At 30.8% G+C, this 19142-nt stretch overlaps 1 protein-coding gene and 1 pseudogene across 1 annotated transcript; one reads left to right on the top strand and one right to left on the bottom strand.

Moving 5' to 3' along the window:
• The first annotated feature begins 3657 nt into the window (after nt 1-3657).
• Nucleotides 3658-5663, top strand: LOC25483856 (cytochrome P450 94C1). Its single transcript, XM_013612570.3, has one exon. The coding sequence runs from the start codon at nt 3762-3764 to the stop codon at nt 5307-5309; it is 1548 nt and encodes a 515-aa protein (XP_013468024.1). The 5' UTR covers nt 3658-3761; the 3' UTR covers nt 5310-5663.
• Nucleotides 5664-15836: 10173 nt separating this feature from the next.
• On the bottom strand, nt 15837-17735 carry LOC25483853 (GDSL esterase/lipase At5g03610-like; annotated as a pseudogene).
• Between the last annotated feature and the right edge of the window lie 1407 nt (nt 17736-19142).

Genomic DNA, 19142 nt, shown 5'->3' with positions numbered 1-19142 from the left:
TGTATGTGAGAATGGTGAGAATGAATGTCCATCATTAAATTAAAAAATAAGGGTTGAGATTAAAACATGAGTATTTACTAATCTTGTGACCAAACTCAATTTTCTATAGACATTTTATTCTCTGCGTACTCCTCTTCTTCTTCCTTCATAACATGTTGTTTCTTCTTCCCCTCACCATCAATTATCTTTTCCGGCGACCCAACCATCTTGTGTCCATCATTATATATATTAAAAAAGACAATGATACTCAATTTAATACAAAATCAACTATAAATGAATATGATTCTTTGAATTATCGTCGAACTAAAAAAAATTGTTATTAAATTGTTGCTCATTTTTTCTTATAGATTAATTTTAGTATATTACTAGTTTTCAAAAATATTCTATTTGTTTACATTTGGGGCCCTCATAAAAAACGTGTTAGTTTTGCCATTGAACAAAATGAAATGAAGTGAAGCATAATAGAAAGATTATAGTTTTCATTTCATAGTTTGAATATTGCATAATGGAACAGGACAAAAACCATATTCCATCGTTTGGAAAATGATGGAGCCGAATATATTACAATTTTTATATTCCTTTTTTGCCCTTTTTACTTATAAAAATATTCTACATAAAAACATTGTTTGTCCTCCTAAAAAAACATTATTTCTAGTAACATGGTACTTAGTAGTCATAGTCAACAACTGAAATTGTATGGTTTTGTAAAAAACCAACTAAAATTGTATGCCGACTTGGCACACATGATATATTTTAACACTGTAGGTTTAAAATTGTGAGTAGGATTAATAGTTTAAAATTTGGCTTGTTGACATTGAAGGTTTCTTGAAAGAGAAACGTAGGATCGAAGAATATTAGTTATACGTACTACCAACATGACTTGCACTCAGTTTTTTTTTTTCTGTCTGTGCATTATGTTTTGTTTAGTACCTATAATTTCTACTTCTCCGTAAATGAGTGTCGCTTTAGCCAAAATAATTTGTTTCAAAATGAATGTCACTTTTAGTTTTCAATGCAATAATAACTTTTTCTTTTCAATTGTACCCTCCAATTAATACTCAGCACGCTACTTTCAAAGTATTACTTTTAAAACTAACCAATAGTCAATAAGGATAATTTGGTAAAATAAACATTCTCTTTCTTTTAATAATTGCATTTCTTAATATGTGTGTAAACACCTAAAACGACACTCATTTTAAAACGGATGGAGTAAGTTTCTTTCAATCGTCAGAAGAAGCTCATGAGAATCAAGCAACCGAAGGAACAATACTACGAGTTAGTCTTCTATGGTCACAAAACTATATGTATAGTGTTTAGGCACATATGAAGGAACATTTTTTCTAATAATAAAAAATAAAATTAATTTAACATTTTTGAAGACAAGTGCCTCATTGTGTGCATGCATAAACATTATACATTTAGTTCTGTGACCATATAAACATTTCTCATTACTAGACTACTATTTTCAGCATCATCAATGATTGAAGACAAAGTAGAAGATTTCATTAATATATAATAAACACATTATGTAGATGTCATTGAGAACTCTAGTATTTTGGCAGCTATGCACAACTTGGGCTAATATGCTTCTAATAAAATTTTACTTATAGAAAAAGAAAGTTGTTGCTTTCTTGCAAATAGGGATGAATAAGTAATTTTATAACTATAAAATTCAATTAAGAAGTTGTTCCATTTCACCTAAATTGGGAAGTAAAATGTGATTAACTAATAAAATGTGATAGAATGTATGTAATTGAGTTCCATTTCGTTCCGCCTTTCTAATGAAAATTTAAATAATTGAACATTTTTATTTCATTTCATTTCGTTAATCACAACACAACTTTTAAAGTTATGTAAATGTGAAGTTGCTTAGCATGCAGACCACACAAGTGATTCAATAAATAGAACTATTATGCTGAAGTAAAACACTCTTAAAACCGAATTCACTTCTCATAAACCCTAGTTTTTCTGAAACCTAAACCGCACCCTCTCAATCTATAAGCCTTCAATCAAATAAGCTACCAGCGTGATTGAAGAAATTTTGTTCATGTGAATTAAGTAAAGATGTTGGCTGATCACTCTCTGAGTTCGACTTTGAAAGTCCTGCACGACAAGAGAAAATTCTTCAATCCTTAATCATGATCATTCATAAGAATCCATCAAAAGAAAAAACAAATTGTTTATCCAGTGCATTTAATCTGATTTTTTATTGCGATTTTTCTTCAAGACATGTATCAAATTGACCTGCTAAAATGATTTAAGATAATCTCCTTCTCTTCATAACATACCATTGTTTATTTTCTCTACGTAAAAAAATGTAACAAAAAAACTCGATGTACATAAAGTTTTGTAGTGTATGAAACTCGAAAATGTTCCTTGAAGAAAAAGGAATCTTATGATGTCAGGGAAAACGTAAAGTGACGTGGTTGAAAATTAGGCACGTGAAGTAATGTGTTTCCAACACACAAATAGTACGAAACATATGGGCACTTTGTTTGGTAGTGAACGCACGGGTTATTCGTGCCCTCTAACTTATCTTTCTTTAATCACTTTCGAATCTAATCACTTTTCATTGCAGCTTTTCATTGCAGAGTTTGTCTACCACTAAACTAAACTAGTACAATACTGTGTCTGTCTGCACCAAGACATTTTAATTTCTTCCTCCCAATTTTATAGGTTTAAGCTCAAAGTTTATTTTTAACCATAAAAGTTTATATCTTCTAACAAAAAAAAGAATAAATGAGTATGTTATGCGACAATATGTTCCTTATAATCAGGGGCATAGTTGTGTATTAGGGAGGGTAACTTTTGCTACACCAAAAAATATTTTTTTTTTTGTTTTTATTAGTAAGTATATTTTATGTTTAGTTACCAAAAAAATATAGTAGCTAATTAAATGAGTTTATTTTTGTAAAGCTAAGAGAAATAAGATATTTAAAAGATTACTGTTTGTTTAATAGATTTATTTTATCTTATATTGACATTATCGTTATCTTAAGCAAAGTGAAGATAAATTTGATTCTTTGAAGTGTTGTTGATCTCAATTATTTTTAAAAATAAATTGCTATTGTTAGTTTTTATTTTTTTGGTGTTACATTGATTTACATTTTATATAAGTACAATTATTGTGATTTATTCCCGTGAACATAGCTTAGATGGCAGAGACATGTATTATTATATGCAGGGGTTGGGTTCGAACCCCAAACACCCCACTTATTCACCTTAAAAAATATGAATTTTAGTCACTAAACTCTTTGACAAAAAAAAATTATTGTGATTTTTTTTCTTATAAATTAAATTAAATATAATAATTAATTTTTTCTTTTCTTTTTATATTTAGCCACCCCGTGCTAGCTAGCTTTGCCGCTGCTACGTACACCAATTAATATTTACAATTGCATATTTCATTGACACATGAAAGTCCAGCTCATATAGTAGTATATTCAGTTTCATTTATTTTATAACAAAATGCAAAAATTATTTTAACATATCACCGTAGAAAATAACGTATCAAAATCTGCTCCTTTTTTGAAGATTAATTATTGATAGTATAGTGAGTGTGCTATTTGAAAAATCATCCAATCAATTACTATGACTATTGATGTATATATCCAAAATGCCTCCCACTTGTCTTGACCTCCTCTTGTGACTCTAATTGCATATATATCTCTCTCACCCTCCTCCACTTCATATATGTCTATAGCCATATCCATTTACTATAGTAGTTGTCTTTTCTCTTTTTCATCTTTAATTTTTCATCAATGGATCAACTTGATCAACCTTTAGTTTCTAATAGCTCTCTAGTTTTTCCACTCATGATCACCTTAATATTATTAATTTTTTTCACTACTATTTTTTCATATCTCATATCATGTTTTCACAAATTTTTTAGTAGTAGTGTGTTTTGTAGTTGTGAAATTTGCCAAGCTTATCTCTCTTCAAGTTGGTCAAAAGATTTCAACAATCTTTGTGATTGGTATGCTCATCTCCTAAAAAAATCACCAACAAAAACCATCCACATACATGTCCTAAGAAACATAATCACCGCAAATTGTGAAAACGTTGAGTACATACTCAAAACAAAATTCGAAAACTACCCAAAAGGAAAACCCTTCTCATCAATCTTAGGTGATTTTCTAGGTCGTGGTATCTTCAACGTGGATGGTGATTTATGGAAATTTCAAAAGAAGATGGCAAGTTTAGAACTCAACAAACAATCCATAAGATCATTTGCCTTTGAAGTTGTCAACAACGAAATCGAAAATCGACTCATCCCTCTACTCCAAAACCAAAACCTAAACCAAGTTGTTTTTGATTTGCAAGATGTTTTCAAAAGATTCTCTTTTGATAGTATTTGTAGATTTTCCTTTGGTTTAGACCCTATGTGTTTAGAAACATCCTTACCTATGTCGGATTTCGCTCTTTCTTTTGATCTAGCATCAAAATTATCAGCTGAAAGAGCCATGGTTGTGTCTCCATTAATTTGGAAGATCAAAAGATTTTTCAACATGGGTAGTGAAAAGGAGTTACAAAAAAGTATTAACATCATTAATATGTTAGCCAAAGTTGTTATAAATCAAAAGAGAAAATTAGGTTTTTCCCATCACAAAGATTTGTTGTCAAGATTCATGAGTACTACAATTCATGATGACATGTTTCTTAGAGACATAGTCATAAGTTTCTTATTGGCCGGTCGCGACACCGTGGCATCATCACTCACAAGTTTCTTTTGGTTATTAGCAAAAAATCCAGAAGTTGAGAAAGAGATTTTGTTAGAAGCAGAAAGAGTAATTGGACCACATGATGAAAACAATATTTTTGGTGTAACGAATTTTGAACAACTTAGGAAATTGCATTATTTACAAGCAGCAGCACATGAAAGTATGAGACTATATCCACCAATTCAATTTGATTCAAAGTTTTGTTTGGATGATGATGTTTTACCAGATGGTACAAAAGTGAAAAGTGGAACTAGGGTTACTTATCATCCTTATGCAATGGGTAGGTTGGAGGAATTGTGGGGTCCAGATTGTTTAGAGTTTAAGCCTGAAAGGTGGTTGAAAGATGGTGTGTTTCAACCTTCAAATCAATTCAAGTACCCTATTTTTCAAGCTGGGTTAAGGGTTTGTATTGGTAAAGAAATGGCTTTGATGGAACTTAAAAGTGTGGCAATTTCTTTGCTTAGAAAGTTTCATATTGAATTGGAAGATAGAACAATGTTTCATGGTAACCCAAGATTCTCTCCTGGACTAACTGCCACTTTTGCTTTTGGTCTTCCTGTATTTGTTCGTCCAAGAGGAACCAAGTGAATAATCCGTACTACTATATATATGTATCAAACTTGTCCTTATGTATACCTAGTATATTTACAATTTATGGTCCATATTTGGATTTGTGGACATTTATATATGGTCCATGTTGTTTGAAGATTAAATATGTGAGGTCAATTTATTACTCTCTCATATTAAGAGAATCACGTTAACCACTAAAAATACAAGATTGGTGTGGATTCTCTTGTAGTATTGTATTAGGGTACAATATTAAATGCTTGAGGCTGCTGCAGTAACGCCGTTGGTTTTTGACTCTGCATCATCATGTGGATATTGATAAGTGGAATCTACATTATTAATGTTATTTTAGTGCGGAACAAAAGTTAATTATGACATGTTTGTGCTGTCTGTATTTTTTTATTCATGTTATAGGTAAGAATTATTCCGCTCTTTTTTTTACAAGAAGAAATTTATTTTATTTTATTCATAATAATAGTAGAGATACAAGATGGAATCATAATATAAATATAGAAATTAGTATGATGTAAAGCCACTCTAATAAGGTTATGAGCGACTTCATTGATTTGTCTCCGAAAAATAACACATTAAAATTATTGAAAAGAGAAAGTGTGCATAAAAAAAGAAAATTTATTGATGAATTAAAATAAGGGTATAATAGAAAAAGAAGTTCAAAAACTCACTTCATTAATTTGATGTTATTATTCTTAAAAGACACTTATGCATGGAGAGAGTAGTAACTAATTTCCATAGAAATATCTTTTGAATGGAAGGCTGTTAACTTTAATGATAGTAAGAGAAAATTCATAAAATCCTCGACCTAGATAGATCATCCTCCACATTAAAGAGTACCACACCGAATAAGAGATGATCTGACGATGTGTTTATAAGTGGAGACAATCCTCACCTCACAAGCCCGTTTTGTGGGGTTGTGTTAGCCTCACCACGATTTCTAAGATGATATCAGAGCCTCCTCAAAATCCGTTGGACCACCTGCTATTAGGTTTTTGTTTAACGGACCAGCCACCATTTAGGTCCATGCTCCAGATGTTCAGTCTTGGACGTGAGGGGTGTGTTAAAGAGTTTTACATTGGATAAAAAATGGTCTGACAATGTATTTATAAGTGAGAGCAATCGTCATCTAACAAAGTGGTTTAATGGGGTTATGTTAGGTTCAACAACGATCGCTAAGACTCCACGAATCCAATTGATTTCCATTGCTTCAATAATTTATCATAACAGGAAATAAGTTGACACAAGTTGACATTTTGACCTTCTAGTTTGTAACCCGGTCGAACTTAAATATGTTAGGAACATTTAAAACCCTCGTTAGAAACCTTAAAACACCTGATAATTCACTATCTTTATTTCTATAAAGGGCTTTAAGATGCTGCTCTTGTTGTTTTTCTTTGTTTGAAGGATTGTTGTTTCGAGACTTTGTAGTCAAACTGTCCATCTTTGGTTCAAGTTATGATTGGGATAACCGAAAAAAACTAGATTGTAATTCATCTAGTTGCTTTTTGCAATGATGTCTTACTAGAACAAGGGATTTATTCGAAATGAAGTGGTAATTCTCATTAAGATCATGTCGGTCAAAGAAGATTGATTGGAGGCTTCTTTGCAAAATGTCTCTATTGTATGTTTTATTTGTGTATGTTCACTTTTGATGCTATAAGACTTTGTAAATCTCCTCAAAAAAAAAAAAAAAGACTTTGTAATGTGTTGTTGTCCAATCCTAAGCCATTAGAATAGAGTTTGGATTGTATCCTACGCCATTGTTGTAGCCATTATATATGTAGCACTTATTTTATGTAAAAAACTTTGTAATGTGTTCTTGTCCAATCCTTTTAGCTAGCAAGTGATTGTGTAGGTTCCCTGCGACTCTCCATAGATGGGTATAGTTTTTCACTATAATGTTGAGTTTGTACTATAGTTAATAAACTTCCAAATTATTGGAAGGAAAAAATAACAGATTTCTTACAACTATTAATTTGCCTTTACACATTATATCAGCAATGGTTTTGCTTTTTCCCTTTAGATTTTGTTTAGGAGTTTGGAGGAGAGAGAAATAGAAAGTTTTAAAGGGTTGAAAGTATAGAGGAAAATGATAAAAATTTTCACATTTTTCGAATGAGTAATTTTTTAGAGAATGATAAATTAATGCTTATGATTAATATATTTATTATTTTAAAAATATTATAACTACCTAGATTAAATTTGAAGAATTTTAGAGTTACTCCAAATGAGGAGGGTTTTGCATTATGAAGAAAAATGAAATCACAAAGTCTTCACATCTCAATGTCATTTATTTTTTTCACTTTGCTCATTCCTTTTAATTCCAAACCTTCCCCTCTCATCCCCTCCAAACTCACAAACAAAGTAGCCATGTAGGGAATGATGATATGCTTATGAGCTGAGTCATGATATATGCATATTAGTTATATTTAATTGTTACTCTCTCCGTCCCATTTTAAATGACATAATTTGAAATTGTTCACTATTCACACAACATACTTTGACCATATATTTCTACTAATATACAAAGATAAATTATATCATATAAAATGTTGGATTTGTCTCGATGAATATTTTCAAAAAATATCAAATTTTCATAATTTTTTCTAATAAATTATTAAATGTATTTAAAATTAAAACTGTACATTGACAAACGTGACATAATCAATTGTGTCACATAGTATGAGACGGAGAGATATATGTATTGAAATTAGGGGTATTCGCGGTGCGGTTTAGTTCCGTTTTGAGGTTAGAAGTCATCCGAACCAAAAAATAAAAAAGTATGCGGTTTAGTTTGATTCGGTTGACTTTTAAAATAAAATCCGAACCAAACAAAACCAAACCAATGCGGTTTGGATTGGATCGGTTGGTGCGGTTATTTTAGACATTTTTTTTTTTTTGGTTTCCAACATTAAAATCAAATTAAAAAGTTAAAACACAACATATTTTCAGCAATGTTTTAAATTTCATCCAACATTACAATTTTATTTTCATCCAATAATGTTCCCAACTACGTATACCAAATTTAAACGTGGACAAAAAGTAATCCTATTTTGTAAGAAATACAAAAGACTAATTTTTTTATCATTCTCTAAGAGTTCAGGTAGTACATGAATACATTTTTGAAAGAAAAAGCAAAGAAGAAACTTAACAAGAGAAAAAATATGTCATTTTATTAAAGTTCTCATTTAGTTTCTATGAGTATTGGTCCAAACGATATATATTCAATTAGTGTATTTCTTATATTGCGGTTTGGTTCGGTTGGTAAAATCAAAACTGCAAACCGAACCAAACCATGCGGTTGAGTAAAAAATTGATCCGAATACATCCGAACCAAATGCGGTTTTTTACGGTTTGGGTTGGTTCGATTTATGATTTTTCTATTGGATTGGTTCGGTTTTAAACACCCCTATTTGAAATATGTCACGGTAACTTGTTAGTTGAAGTGATGAAGATTGTAAGGTTTCGTGTGTCCCATGTGCAGTTAGTATTTTTAGTGTTGATTGATTTCCCTTTTTCTATGATATGCGAAATTAAAAGATACACTCTCTAGTCACTATTATAAACAAAAGACTTCATTTTAGATTTATTTATTAATTAATGATGTATATGTTCTATAATAAAGACTATATACATTATTAATTAAATAAATTTAAAATATATATTTTTTCTTATAATAGTGATCAAGGTTATAGTTAGTTAATTAGGATATTCAGATTTTTTTTTTTAAGGAAATCAAGTGAGGTTTGTTAACTATAATAGGGGGCAATGGTCATGTAATATGCTTATGGATAAACTAGTGTGGCTTGTCGAAGAAAAACAAAGTTTTAGTATTACTACCAAAATAAAAAAGTTTTAATAGTGAAAGTTAAAGTGGCGTTTATGTGGCAGTGAAAAGAACCACAAATATTTTCAGCTAAATTGTCACTATGACATGGCAATGATGTGGTGTGTATGTTGAAATGTCACATATGCATTATAGTGTCCAGCTCATATTCTTCAACGAAATAATTAACTGAAAAGAAAATTAATAACCCGGTGCAAATTGAGAGACATGATGTTTGTCTATTATGAAAATGACCTACGTATTTCATGGACCAATTTGTATATCCAGTCTTCCTTTTTCCGCTTGATAATCATCATTATAAACAATTTTGCTTCAAGCAAATTATTTAGTATTGAGCAACATTAATATCAACAACAAAAAATAATAATCAATTTGCACATTGCACCCTTTGAAATGAAATCACATGCAATAGTTACAACTTACAAACAAAGCCAAATTTAACGATAAATTTACAAATTAATGAAAAGATGGGGTGCCTTATTAAACAAGAAACAAAACAATGCAAATATGTGACACACAAAGATACATAGCTCTAGTATAAACTTTGATGAAGGCCTTTCTTCTCCAACTCATTATACACAGCATTCCAACCTGCTTGTGTTGGGTGTAACTGATCCCAAAAGAAAGTTGATTCAAGGTTTTCACAAACCAAATATTTATTAGAAGTATGTTCAAAATCTACACTTCCACAAGTATACTCATCGCTAACTCCGACGCAACATGGCTTCAAACGGTTTGAAGGGTGATTCCACACTGACTTGAAACTATCGAAAATGCTGAGGATTGTGAATGTGTTGTGATCCTTGGCTTGGATTGTTGGTTCATCCTTGTAATAGATTGGTTCAATAGATTGTTGTGGAGAGCTACAAGGTCATTAAATGTACTATTGCAACTCTGAAATGAGGTTTGAGCGGTGGCTTGAGGAAGACATCCAAGAGGTTGTAAATCACCCACAACAATTCTCTTAAATCCTAAGCTTTGAAGATGAATCAAATTGGTGGTTGTTTGGTTAATCACTGATTCAATAAAAGATGGGAAACCCTGCGTATTTTAAATGAAATTATTTTGTTAACATTCATTTATAATATATAACATAATAGATGAAAAAAATGAGTGTAGTTTTATTCTTTTTAGAAACCCTTCTTATAATATGTAAAATAACACCGTTCATAATTTTCAAACTTTAGCGTAATAAAAAGAGCGAAAAAATGGGCACGTGAGCATCCATCTTTTCGTTAGATCATTATAAAGTATATATGATTTATATTTTTAAATTTAGTCCCTTATTTGTACTTAGTTTTAGTCCCTTCATTTTAAAATCATTCAATTTGGTCTCACCTTAAGATTATTGAATTTAAGTCCGCGATATAGAACTGTTACCTTCAAATTATTGGATTTAAGTCCGCGATATAAAATTGTTAAATGATGTGACATGTGATCTAATAATGTCATAAAATTTCAAGAATGTCCTGAAAAAAGTCAGACAATTTTCAACAATCGTCGATGAATTATATTAAAAAATGTAAATCATACATTCAACGTAGATAGTTTAACATAAACTTCAATTCATTATTTCAAGCATTAACCGAATTTAACATAAAATCAATACGGGTTTGACTAAAATAATACTTGCAATATTTTTAAAAATTAAGAAATAAAAAGTGTGATAAGTATTATCATATACAATTCAATGATTTATACTATTATTTTTGAGACGTAATGTTATGATTACGTTTAGTATTAATTTATATTAAAATATGAGCGTTATTTAAAAATATGAGAATTTGCATTGATTTGTATTGTAGGTTTATGTAAATATTCTAAGGACAATGAGTAAAAATATCACAACAAACATAAAAAATTATTTTTTTCTTATAAATGTGATTGAAAGGAGTCGTTTTTGGTGTGTCCTATGATATTTTATAAGTTTAAAGACATGTCATATTTTATCCTAATAGTGTAATCATAAAAGATCATTTATGCTTTTGGGGTGTCCTTTGTAAAGATGTAATTCCCTTTTCATTTTCTTATTTTTTTTCTTTTCCTTTTCTGATGTAACCAAAAGAAATAGTGAGAATATATCACTATTATCTTATGATTAGATTTCTTTTAGTATTATTCAATCATATATAAATATTAATAGAATAAAAAAGGCGTTTACATGAGTGTAAGGAACCATTATATGTATATATATGATTGTCACAAAAACTAATAAATAGTTAAGACATATGTAAAGAGTAGAAAAAAAAACAATAAAAACTATCATACAAAATTGAAGAGTATTACCCAAAAATTGTTTAGAAAAGATGACAATGATCTAAAACTTCACAATTCAGCCTTTCTTCCCACTCCATTTTTTCTAATCTCGTATGACACTCCTTTTGCTGGGATGGAGGGTAAGATAAAAAGACCCCAAAACCTCACCACATATTTATACACACAATGATCATGAATATGAATAGAAAAAAATTATGACTAACTAATAATACAATGAATGAATGATGAATGTTCATATTTATGTTATAGAAGTTAAGGAATAGAAATCAAATTGTAGTTTAAAGGTTGAAGTGATAACTCTTGAAGGTTACGTAATTAAAATTATTATAACAAAAATTATTACAAAAAATTACTATAACTTTCAAAATATAAAAATTATTTAATTTGATAAACATATATCAAATTGTAGTACTTCCATAAATTAAAGTACAACAACTCATAGTTTTCAACTCTACATTTATGATAGAAATTCGTTAGAGAAAGTGTTTCTTTGAAAGGTTATTAGTTATTACGGAAGAAAAAAAATAACCTACACAATTATCCTTTCATATGTAAGATGCTGCAAAATTAGTGTTATTAATTAAAAAAAATCATTAACGTAAACTATGGAAAAACATCTACTAAAGCATGTCATTTATTTATTTTTTTAGAGATGAGAAACATATCAACATTAACACCACACATTAAATTGATATAGTGGAGGTAACCAATGAATTTTAGAATAAGAGAGAGTGAAGAATAAGAGATAGTGAGAATAAGCTCTTTTAGAAGTGCCACATAGACATAATACTTGCATATGGTTAACTCAAGTTTCCTTTACAAAGATATATAGATATAGATGATTGTGACTTTTCCATGTGGATGTGTTTGTGTTATTTCCCCATCCACGAATCTTGATTACAAATAAAATTGTTATGAATTTTTTGTTATTAACTTTAATTTTGCCAAAAAATTATATTGTTTTTTTAGAATTATCTTCTATTGAGTATTTGGTTTGATTATTTTTAAACTTATTTTGATGATGTATTTTGGTAAATTAGTTCATATTGTTCTCAGTTATGCATAAACGTATTTAGTCACTGAAATCTTATTTAAGTCGTTGAAAATATCATATAAATATATCACGTAACAACAATACAATGTAAACATTGTGTTTATATGATATGTTTATTTTTAACTAAATAAAAATGTCATACAATAATAATAATTGTGTTTCTAAATGAAAAATAATAATAGTAGAAACTATATATATATATTACAAATGTTGTGTTCAATGAGTCAGGTTTCTCAATTATTTATCCAATGATTAGTCAAACTTTCATGATTTTTAAAAGGTAAGAGAATTACTTAAGAAATTAATAGAGTCTGTATTAGATAATCACTTGTCACACTTAAATATTTTGAAGTCCATATCTAACCACACATCATATAAAACAACATTAGATTATGAACAATGTAAAAAAGTAATGAACGATTATAAACCAAAAACTCTTAACACAAACAAAAAGAACGCAACAATTTTTCCATGTGCAAATGTCGTCCTCCAGTAATTAATAATGAATGATCTAAGAAATTGCATCAAACAAAACAAACATAAAATAAATACCACTCTGATGATCAAATAAGAATGTACCGAATATGCGAGGTTGTTAGGGATATCAAAGTGTGTGTATTCACAGAGAGGCTATGAGCCAGCCTTTATAATGAAAATATTATAGTAGGGTAAACTTAGATCCATATTAAAAGGTCCAAATCATGTCATACGGCCTTAATTCAGTGATTTTTAAGACGAGTCCATGTTATGGTACACTTATATATAAGCTAAAGGGAGTGATCCGATTTTTGGGAAAATGGGTCATGACCCAATCCATTAGCTGATGGAATCAGGTGACTTTCAGCTTCTTGCTGGTCTTTTACGGTAGGTGGTGTGATTAAATCCCATTTGAAGATTCATGCTAGCATTCATGTATAAGTCAGCAAACAAGAGTTACTCGACAGATGTATCAATGCGAATGGGGATAATAGTAGGATACATGAAGCTTTTGACTATGTGTCTAAACATGGAGTGTCAATGGAATGAGACTACCCCTATATAGCCACACACAGATATCCCCACATTGATAAAGCTGTAAAATATCGTCTGAAACATTATTGTGGTGGTTTTTACTTTATGTAAAATTTACAATGTTAATGAAATTAATTTTGACTTTTGTGGTAAGATAATAAGTTTGTGGACTGGGGTAGTAACATTTAGTTTGAAATTTCTACCTATAACACAAAAAGTTAAGTTTGTCAATAATGTGTAGGATACGAAGAATCGTATGAATTATTTGAAAAATATAAAGTTAAATAATATTTCTTGTTTGATGACACATTTAAACTTGATCTCTTGAATAAAATAATAGCATTTATTACAATCATGAAGATTTGAAATCTACCTTATGGTTGTAAATTTATTGTAGAGGTCTTTGTGTTATTTTATAAACAACCAATTACGATTAAAAACAAAATTATTTTATGGAATTTATTGATGAAAAAATTATGTCAAGAACTTATATTGTTTTTAGGAAATATCTTTTATTTAACTATTTGTTTTGATTATTTATAAACTTGTTTTGATATTTCAGATTTCACAAACAATTCAAGCCTATATAATGAAATTTTGTGCATTGTTGAAAACTTTTGAGACCATGATACTCCTAAATGCTGAACATTTAATGCAAGTTTCAATCTCAATGAATTGTTGCATAATCGGTTGCATCAATTGTTCTAGGTTCATAAGTTGATTTTCATCTCGCACGCCAAACTTACAACCGACCACAATAACCTGAACAACTAACTCTAATTTCTAGCAAAGACAAAGGAGCCAAAATGCACTTAAATTTTCAACTGTCACGGGTCGATCACATGCATAAGCGAGCACAACCGTGTTAGTCTGCCGTAATTATTAGGAACTCTAACGTTGACGATCACATGAATGTCGCTAGTGTCCCCACAACGTAAAGTGTACTGCTTTACTGTCACAGGAACGTTTGGTTTTTGCAATACGAGAGCGACATCCCATCCAAAGTTCTATAGGAAGGGGGCACAAATCAGAGTGATTTTTCTTGTTCTTGGGTCGCAAGCGACGACAACACAAATGCCTCTATATGCGTGTAGGTTGACTAAGTTCATGGATTATGTTGAAGCATGAGAGAAAGAGAGTAGCGTGTGGTGAAACGAAAATGAGGGAGAAGATAAACCCTAAAGGCTCAGGGGGAAAAGACAATTGAAAACAACCTCTAACCAAGATATCCCCTTCCCAATGTCTAAAATAACTCCATTGACAGAGAGCACTAAAACAAAGCAAATAAATTAAAACCGGCCCAAACAACATGAATCAGTACGCAGGAAAAATCCTCAAAACAATACCCTTCCACATAAAACATCCAGCCAACACATAGCTGAATGATCTTGTAAAATACCCCATCCCCCAACCAATACAACAAACCCGAGACAAGAAACAAACAAACACCATCCAAAACAAAATTGAACAGCAAAAAATTAAGAGCTACGAGCCTTTGAAGTCATAGACATAATCAACCACAAGCCTTGTGTAAAATCTATTTTCCAATGCTCTGATCCAATTCAAGATACGAAATACCTCAAATTGTACAAGTTTGGAAATTTATATGAAGTGGGAAATCTATTTCCCAATGCTTAGTCATATTAATACTTTGATCATTGGCAATATTTAATCACGGTGTCCTTCAAATTATCTCTGAAAATACATAAGACTTATAAATAATATGAAATAAAAGACCATTGACAATATTTAATCACGTTTAATAATTGTTTTTTATAATGATTGACTATATGAAATAAAAGACCATCAAGATGAGTCAACACCTCCTATTTGATTGTAGTGTGTGACTTATAAATAGACTTTAAGTGATTTGATCACAACACACAACAAAAATACAAAACACAAATATGTTCTTGTTTTCTTGTTCCACTACTTAAAGGTTGAGGTTAAGAATTGGTCTCGGTGTGGATACCAGTAGAGTCTTCACATCTTTGAATTTTTTTTCGTGCTTCAAGAGTTTATACAAAGGTATACTTTTTGTATCTATCTATAATTTTTATAATTTAAACGCAAAATAAATCTAAACTTCATTCCGTTGGATGTGTTATGAACTCTATCAACATATACATTATATTGTCCAGCTCATACTCATCAAAGAAATAATTGACCAAAAGAGAATTAATCCGGTGCAAATTAAGAGACACATCTTTTTTTGAGGGAAATTAAGAGACACATTTGTCTATTTAAAAAGTTCATGAACAAAAATGAGCTATGTATATAATTTCATGGACCAATTTGGTTATCTATTCTTCCTTTTTCTTTTGATAATCATCATTATCAACAATTGAGCAACATTAATATCAACAACGAAAAATAATAATCACTATTCACATTGCACCCTTTAAAATGAAATCACATGCAATAGTTACAACTTATAAACAAGCCAAATTTAAGGATAAATTTACAAATTATTGAAAAGATGGGGTGCCTTATTAAACAAGAAACAAAACAATGTAAATAGATAACACAAACATACACAGCTCTAGTATAAAATTTGATGAAGACCTCTCTTCTCCAACTCATTATACACATCATTCCAACCTGCTTGTGTTGGGTGTAATTGATCCCAAAAGAAAGTTGATTCAAGATTTTCACAAACCAAATATTTATTAGTAGTATGTTCAGAATCTACACTTCCATAAGTATACTCATCGCTTACTCCGATGCAACATGGCTTCAAACGTTCCTTAATGTTATGGCTTGAAGGGTGATTCAACACCGACCTGAAACTATCGAAAAGGCCTAGGATTGTGAATGTGGTGTGATCTTTGGTTTCTTGGTTCAACTTTGTAATAGATTGTTTCATTAGATTGTTGCGGAGAGCTACAAGGTCATTAAATGTACTATTGCAACTTTGAAATGAGTTTTGAGCAGTGGCTTGAGGAAGACAACCAAGAGGTTGTAAATCACCCACAACAATTCTCTTAAATCCTAAACTTTGGAGATGAATCAAATTAGTGGTTGTTTGTTTAATCACTGATTCAATAAAAGATGGGAAACCCTGCATTTATTCAATAAAATTATTTTGTTAACATTCATTTATAATATGTAAAATAATAGATGAAAAAATTAGTGCAATTTTATTCTTTTTAGAAACCCTTCTTAACTATGGCTTTTAGTTTTTCAGTGTAAGTCTCCAAATGATCTCCATAAACTTATATACTTTCGACTTAAGGGTTAATTTACTTTCTATTTTTCTCCTTCCATTTTTAGAAATGCAACAATATTATTTTCATTTTTTCTAAAAATACATTCTTCCTAACTTGTATTTAATCTTATCTCTATATCACAATTTTTTGAGATGTCTATAGCATAGTTGTTTACTATACGAGTCTTTTATCTTTTTATTTTTGAGATATATTGACCTTTATACAATATTTATTTTAAAAATTATTATAGTTAAATTATCATCATCATCATCATTATAAAGTAGTATATATAATTTATGTTTTTAAATTCATACTTTACATCATAGAAATATATAAAGTATGATGATTAAAATTAAGTAATTTACCGAAAGAGAGCCATCTATGGCCATGTAATCATAGTAGTCATTTCCAGCAACAGAGACATAAGCAATAGAATTGGTGATATCTGAGAGAGTATAGACATTTTTTTGGATGACTTGGTTGAAGGAATCAATTTGGGTTGTCATATTTGGTCATGAAGAAAATGTATCAAATACACCTGTACCACCATATGCAAAGTTCATCCCATACTTCAAATCATGTTCAGGCACTATGTTGTTATACCATAATTTGTGAATGATTGGTGATCTCAATCCCAAATACTTTGCTGCACAACATATAAGAGGAAGCACCATTAATTCCAAACCTATCATTTTTCATATTAAAGCTAGAAAAGTAGAGACACAAAAAATAAGTTACTCACGTTAAAAAAAATAAAACAAGTTACTTAAAAAACAATGCACTTTGTAGTGTTCCAATTGATAATGATGCTATTAGAGGGAAGGGTGAATTCACATACCAAGGAAGTCAGTTAAAACTATGCCGTCGGAGAATCTTCCGGACGGCTTTCGGGGAAAGGTTATGCCATATGGGGCTCTCCATGAACCGGATATAGGTTTTATGGTGTTGCCGGTATCAACATACGAGTCTCCGAAAACAAACAATTTTTTTGAAGGATGATTGAGATGGCGAGTGGCCTCAACTTGCATATCCATTTGTCCTACACAATGAACAAGATGCACAATTAGTTTAAGATATTTATTAATCAACCAATCAATTAAGAAAAATCATATAGAAAGTTGAATAGATATTGATTAATAATAGTCATCGATAAAGTTAGTGAATATTCCGTACTATTAATATGGTTACAATAAAACATTTACTAAAAATGGTATTAAAATTTCATGATCATAAATTCATTAACATATTTCCCTCAAAATTTAAATTAAATTCATACAGATATATACCTAAGAGAAGTACAGGTACTAGGGAAAGACATAAGAGGATGAAAAGGTGCTTTTGTGAGTCCATGATGAATAGCAATGAGAGTGATCAAGGCGTTGAGATTTTTGTTGGGAAGTTAGAAAGGAGAGAGTAAAATATAATTGAATATATGATGGATAAATTTAGGGTTTTATATAGTGAAAGGAGACGTGGCAAACAGTTGGAATGTGAGAATTATGTTACAAAAAGGATTGAATGGTTGAATTTGTGAATAATTAAGATTTGATTTTGTAATTTGGCTGCGTAGTTAAAACACGGTGGGAGGCTGAAGACTTGAGTAAAATAAACTTAAGTTTGTATGGCCAAGTCTATTTTATACCACTTTTTTTAAGAGGATATTTTATACCACTTGTCAGTATGATTTGGATTAAAAATAAAATGTCCATAGCTTATCACTTATAGGATCCAACTAACTATAACTGCAGAGGTGCTTACCGGCTGTATGTTCAAGAGCTGGTTGATGTTTTCCACCTCCATAGACCGGGTAATTGGCAAGACATTTGGTGACTTAAGGTTCCGGCCAAAGTAAAACATCTGATTTGGCGTATGTGCAGAGGATGTCTGCCCACTAGAGTTCGCTTACATGATAAAGCGGTTGCGTGTCCCACGAATTGTGCTAGTTGCAGCCATGCTCATGAGGATCTTCACCATCTTTTGTTTGAGTGTCCTTTTGCCATTCAAGTTTGGACATCAGCGGGAATTTGTTACGATATTCAAAATGCAGCCATAAATTCGGATTCTGCTGTCAATACAATCTTCTATTTACTCCAAAACTCAACTATGAATGTCCAACAACGTTTTGCCGCGACTTGCTGGAGCTTATGGAAGCATCGGAATCTCAATTTGGGAAGACGTAAATGAGGTGAGTGGACAAGTTGTTGGTAGAGCTAGACACATGATTGAGGACTGGCATGAAGCTAATTTACCACGAGCAGAAGTGCTGTTACAGCCGGGTATGCAGCAGGTGCAGCCTGCCGTGTCCGTTCAGCAGCAGCAGCATGCCGTGTCCGTGCAGCAGCAACAGCCTTCTGTGTCCGTGCAGCAGATCGTACAACAGCAACAGCTCCAACCTCGACCTGCTATCACCCATTGGCAGCCACCAAGTGTTGGAAGGTTTA

The sequence above is a fragment of the Medicago truncatula genome, chromosome 1 (genome assembly GCF_003473485.1).
Source record: "Medicago truncatula cultivar Jemalong A17 chromosome 1, MtrunA17r5.0-ANR, whole genome shotgun sequence".
In the NCBI taxonomy this organism is placed as follows: Eukaryota; Viridiplantae; Streptophyta; class Magnoliopsida; order Fabales; family Fabaceae; genus Medicago; species Medicago truncatula.
The sequence above is the reverse complement of the archived record's forward strand: the minus strand, read 5'-3'. Positions and strand labels throughout refer to the sequence as shown.

Excerpts from the sequence above, each read along its gene's own strand:
- LOC25483856 (XM_013612570.3), top strand. The coding sequence starts at position 3,762 with ATGGATCAACTTGATCAACCTTTAGTTTCTAATAGCTCTCTAGTTTTT.